This window comes from Emiliania huxleyi (genome assembly GCF_000372725.1).
Source record: "Emiliania huxleyi CCMP1516 unplaced genomic scaffold EMIHUscaffold_405, whole genome shotgun sequence".
Classification (NCBI taxonomy): Eukaryota; Haptophyta; order Isochrysidales; family Noelaerhabdaceae; genus Emiliania; species Emiliania huxleyi.
In genome coordinates, this window is record NW_005198931.1 from 19,576 (window position 1) to 24,294 (window position 4,719).

General features: G+C 65.2%; 2 protein-coding genes across 2 annotated transcripts in view; both read right to left on the reverse strand.

Annotated features, from left to right (window-relative positions):
* Positions 1–1,167: 1,167 nt before the first annotated feature.
* On the reverse strand, positions 1,168–3,022 carry EMIHUDRAFT_243975 (hypothetical protein; the record flags this gene model as incomplete). Its single annotated transcript, XM_005769950.1, has 5 exons — positions 1,168–1,364; positions 1,444–1,469; positions 2,262–2,590; positions 2,761–2,855; positions 3,004–3,022. The coding sequence occupies 5 exons, from the start codon at positions 3,020–3,022 to the stop codon at positions 1,168–1,170; spliced, it is 666 nt and encodes a 221-aa protein (XP_005770007.1).
* Positions 3,023–4,053: 1,031 nt separating this feature from the next.
* Positions 4,054–4,719, reverse strand: part of EMIHUDRAFT_243977 (hypothetical protein) — a gene marked incomplete at both ends in the record, with an annotated part of 3,178 nt that continues 2,512 nt past the window's right edge. Inside the window, 3 exons of the mRNA XM_005769951.1 lie at positions 4,054–4,228; positions 4,395–4,438; positions 4,516–4,590. Coding sequence (XP_005770008.1) covers positions 4,054–4,228; positions 4,395–4,438; positions 4,516–4,590 — 294 coding nt within the window. The remainder of the gene's footprint in view (positions 4,229–4,394; positions 4,439–4,515; positions 4,591–4,719) is intronic.

Genomic DNA, 4,719 nt, shown 5'->3' on the forward strand with positions numbered 1-4,719 from the left:
GGCGGACTGGGTTTGCGATGAGGAGCGACACTTTTGGGTGAGGTGTCACAGACACGTTGCAGGGGTTCCACAGGCACTAATGGCCGTCGGTCATCACCGCGGTGCTCATGTCGTCCAGCAACAGGGCGGGGCCCGACGTCGCGAGCGGCTCCGCGTAGAAGCGCGAGAACTTGAAGTCCGTCGCATATTCCGAGGTCGGGTGGGAGGGGCAGCGAGCCTCGGCCGCCGCTTCCTTTGCCTTTTGCTGCTGCAGCGCGTGCTGCTGCATGACTTGCTGCTGCGCCTGCTGCCGCTGCATCATCAGCTGCTGCTGCTGTTGCTGCAGCACCTGCTGCCGCTGCATCATCTTGTGCTGGTCGAGTTTGACCTTGAGCGCCTTGGCGTTTTCGTAGAGTTGCGGAAGGCTCATTTGCCGCAGCGCCTGCGAGGGCTGACTGTATCACCACAGAAAAGAAACACCGCAGCCGGTGCGAGCGGCGGGGGCGGGTGCGCGCGCGGGGGTGGGGCAAGGGCGAGGGCGGCGCGAGGTCAACTCGTTGCGGTTGCCGTTGTGGCCGGATCCGCGCGGTGGCGCGTGCGGTGGGATGCGGCCGCGCGGGTGCGTGGTGTGTGGTGGGTGCGCGGCAAGGGTGAGGGCAAGGGTGAGGGCAAGGGTGAGGGCAAGGGTGAGGGCAAGGGTGAGGGCAAGGGTGAGGGGGGGACGGGGACCTCCATGTTCTTCATGAACTTCTCGGGGGGGAGGCCAAGGTTGCCTGGCCCCATCACCCTTTCCGCGTAGGCCAGCAGCTGCTGCGGCGTCGGCTGCGGCTTCGGCTGCTGCTGCTGCTGCTGGGGCATACCACCACTGCCCGGCCGGCCGCCGTATGCGGAAGGAGCTCCGTGCCGGGACTGCTGCTGCTGCTGCTGCAGCTGCAGCTGCCGCCGCATCTGCAACTGCGCCTGCTGCGCCTGCTGCGCCTGCTGCGCCCGCGCCTGTGCTTGTGCCTGCGCCCTCCGCTGCTGAAGCTGCTCGTACTGCGCCTGCTGCTCGGCCCGGGCGACGGCGGCGAGCTGGTGCGACTGGTGCGACTGCTGTGCGAGATGGTGTACCGAGGGCGCGTGGTGCTGCTGTTTCTGCAGCATGCTCGCGAGGGAACCGGCGTCGAACCCGCGACTGGATCCCGCGGCCTAGCAAGAGACCGCGCGGGTGATAGCGCGGGCTCCGGGCGCTGCGCGTGGGCTGCACGGGCGGCGTGCCGACGATGCGCCGCCGCTTCCGCCCATGAGATCGTCGGCCGCCGTCTCCATCAGCATCTGCTCAAGGGACTCGCCGCCCATGAGATCATCACCGCCGTCACCGCCAAACATCCAATGGCGAGAGCCGCCTTGGGATGGCAGCGCTGGGCGAAAGAATCTTACAACAAAACTCCCTCGCACAACACTGGGCACAGGACTGGCGCGCACTGGCACGAACGAAATCGAGCCAGCGCCTGACGCGAACGCGAAAAAACAAATTGGTGGGCCCCGCCGGTTTTGTAGGTACGTCCTGAACGCCTCGACGCACTCGGCGTGGCCCCTCTCCTTGGCCCACTGCAGCGCCGTCTTGCCGTCCACGTCGCGCAACGTCATGTCTGCGCCCGCCCGCAGCAGGCGGAGCACGACGGCGGGGCGCCCGAAGAAAGCGGCCCGAATCAGCGCGGTGCTGCTGGAGTTGCTGCCGCACCGCTGGTTGATCTCCGCGCCGTGCCGCAACGCCAGCTCGACCAGCTTCTCGCGGCCATACGTGGCGGCAACCATCAGCGCGGTGGTGCCGTCGCTAGTCTGTAACGAGACATCCGCACCACGCTGGAGCAGTGCCTCGGCAAGCCCTTGGTGGCCCTTCATCATTGCGATCATCAGCAGCGTCATGCCTCTCACACGCTCGCCGCTCGAAAAGACGTACTCGAACGTCGCGTCCACCCGCCGCCGCCGTCGAGCCACGCCAGCGCCGCCTCGTCGTCACCTCGCTCAGCCGCCTGCACGACCTCCTCTGGCACCGCCCCCTCCTCATCTCTCCGGCGCTCATCGCGCTGATGGCGTCTGTTGCGAAAAATAAACAACTCGGGGGACATCGCTGGGGCCGTGCGCTTGTACGGACCGCGTTCAGCCGGTCATGTCCATCCCGGCCGTGTCCATGTTGATCGGCGTGCCGGTCATGAAGGGGACGTCGAACTCGGCGCACACGTTCGTGTTGATGTCGGGGCTCGAGCACAGCTTTGCGCCTACTCTCGCACACCCCTCACTCGTTCCTGTCTGTCGGGCCTGCTCGGCACAGCTCCGCGCCCAAGAAGTCGGTGCCGGCGATGGACGCGCCGCCGAAGTTGGCGTCGACGCAGTTTGCGCTGCGGAACGACGCCCCGCGCAAGTCCGCCTTGATGAAGTCCGCCTTGGTGGCCTCGGCGCCGGTAAAGTCGCCCCCCGGCGCGAGCGCCTCGCCAAAGTCCGCCTCGCCGAGGAAGGCATTGACGAACCTCGCGTTGGTGAGGTTGGAGCCTACCGGAATGCTGACTTCCTTCTTGTGGGGCGACTCGAGTGTCAAATGGACAATCGGCGCGTTTGTGTAGTTTGGAGCCTCAGAACCAACGGATCCTACTACTACTACTGCCTACTACTCCTCCTCCTCCTCCTCCTCCTCCTCCTACTACTAGGATTGTGGGGACTACATGACCCGTACGTGAGGGGTGGAGGGGCCCGTCGGCGGAGCTAGGCGGCGCGGGCACCCACACACTCCCACCCCACCACCCAAAGCTCCCGTGCCACTAGCCGCCTCGCTTCCGCGACACGGGATGGCAGGCACGACTCGGGCGAAAGAAATTTCCGGGCGCCCGTCACGTCGCCTGACGCAGTCCGTGTTGGAAAGAAAGAAAGGTGATGCGCGCGCGGGGCCCCTTTCTTTCGTAACGTCGAAGGCTAGCTCAGAAGAAAACCAAGGGCGGCAGCTGTAGCTAGCTTTCGTTCGCCGCCGGCTTGGTTCGCTGGCGTGACGCCAGAACTTCCCCGACATGACAGCAATCGGCCGTCGGTACAACGCCTCCTAGAATGGGACGCGGTATGAAAGGACGCAAGACGGGCGTTCTCTTGGGAAGAAGCTCGTTCACAAGTAAAAAAAATCTTGCCCCCGCCGCCTTTGTACCCGGGAAGCGGCAATGCACACGCGTGAGGTCCGGCGTGCCGTGGAGGAGCTCTTCGCTGCTCAGTACGACGCGCTGCGCTCGGGCCAGCCGGACGAGGTGGACGAGTTCCTCGAAGCCTACTATGCGCCGCACAGCACCGTGATTGGCTCCTCCGGTCGCGCCCTGGGACTGGAGGAGGTGCGTGCTCAGATTCTGGACGGTGACGTCGTCATGATGCACGCCCTGCGCTCGATTGATTCCATCAATTTCCTCGGCGACGGCGAATCGGCTATCGCCACGTGCACAGCTGAGGAGGTCAGCTCGAGTGGGGTGGAGGGGGACTCGGAGCGGCACGAGATGGCAAAGTACACTCTGGTGCTCGAGAACCCGTCTGGCGAGAGGGTCCGAGCCGGCGGTCACTGGTTCGTCGTGCACTCGCACCGCTCCAGCGGATCCAGCACCGACTTCTGGGCGCCAGCCTTCCCCGACGGCGCAGTGGCGTCCTCTGCGTGAGACGAGGTCGGCGTGACGCGGCCCGAGCAGTCGCACACACGGAGAGAGATGATTAAAGATGTAGGTTGGAGAACTGTCGTCGAAAGAAGTATATCAAGCGTCAGCCATCACACACTCTCTCACTTCTCTTTGGGCTGTGCAGAGACAGACCCACACAGCGCGTCGAACTACCCTGGGTCTGGCTGCCGCGAGCGCGCGCGAGTCCACACTGTACACACGCAACGACGGGCCGAAGACAGAGCAATCACCGCCCACCCCTCGGTTTGAGAGGGGAGGAAGAGGAGCCAAGTCGAGACAGCCACGGTCGGGCCGAGGAGGAGAGGGCGGGGGCAGAGCAAAGGCGAAGCAAGGCGGGAAGGCAAGGCAGGCGAGGCAACGCAGCGGTTCCCCCTCTCGGGGGCAGTGCGCCTCAGTGGCCTTGGTTCGTCTCTCCGCCGATGAAGTCGTCCAGCTTCCGCTTGTCGGCGCTGTGGCTGCGGACGAAGGTCTCGCCGGCCGGCGTGAACTGGACCGACACCTCTGACTGCTCGGCCAGCGCCGCCAGGTCGAACTCGGACCGGTTGGGCTGGAGCAGCTTTGGCGACCTGCGTTGTGGAAGAGCACCACTGTCGGGGGAGTCGGTCTGAGAGTCGGTCGGTCCGTGGAGTACGGTGGGATGCCAGTGAGAGGGGATACGTGGTGCGTCAGTGTGGGCCTCGTCCCTCCTCTCATCTAGGCTCTCATCTAGGCTCTCATCTAGGCTCTGCGGACCAGCCCTGGGCCACCGCGTCCGTCAGCGGCGGGACGAAGTCCGCCTTGCGCGAGACCTAGAGAAGACACTCCGCTGGAAAGAAGTGCCAACGAAAAACGAAGTACACGGCGTGCGCGAGACCTGCCCTGCCGCGAGGCGGTAGAGGGAGCGGGCCGACTCCTTGCCCGCGAGCTTGAGCGTCTCGCTAGAGAGGGGCTGCGCGGAAGAGGCAGGGGAAGAGCGTTGGGGTGGGGGGGGTTGGGGTTGGGGGGGTTGGGGGGGGAAGGGTTGGCGGGAGAATGGGAAGTTGGGTAGTGGGGTTAAAAAAAAACCCCCCCTTTTAAA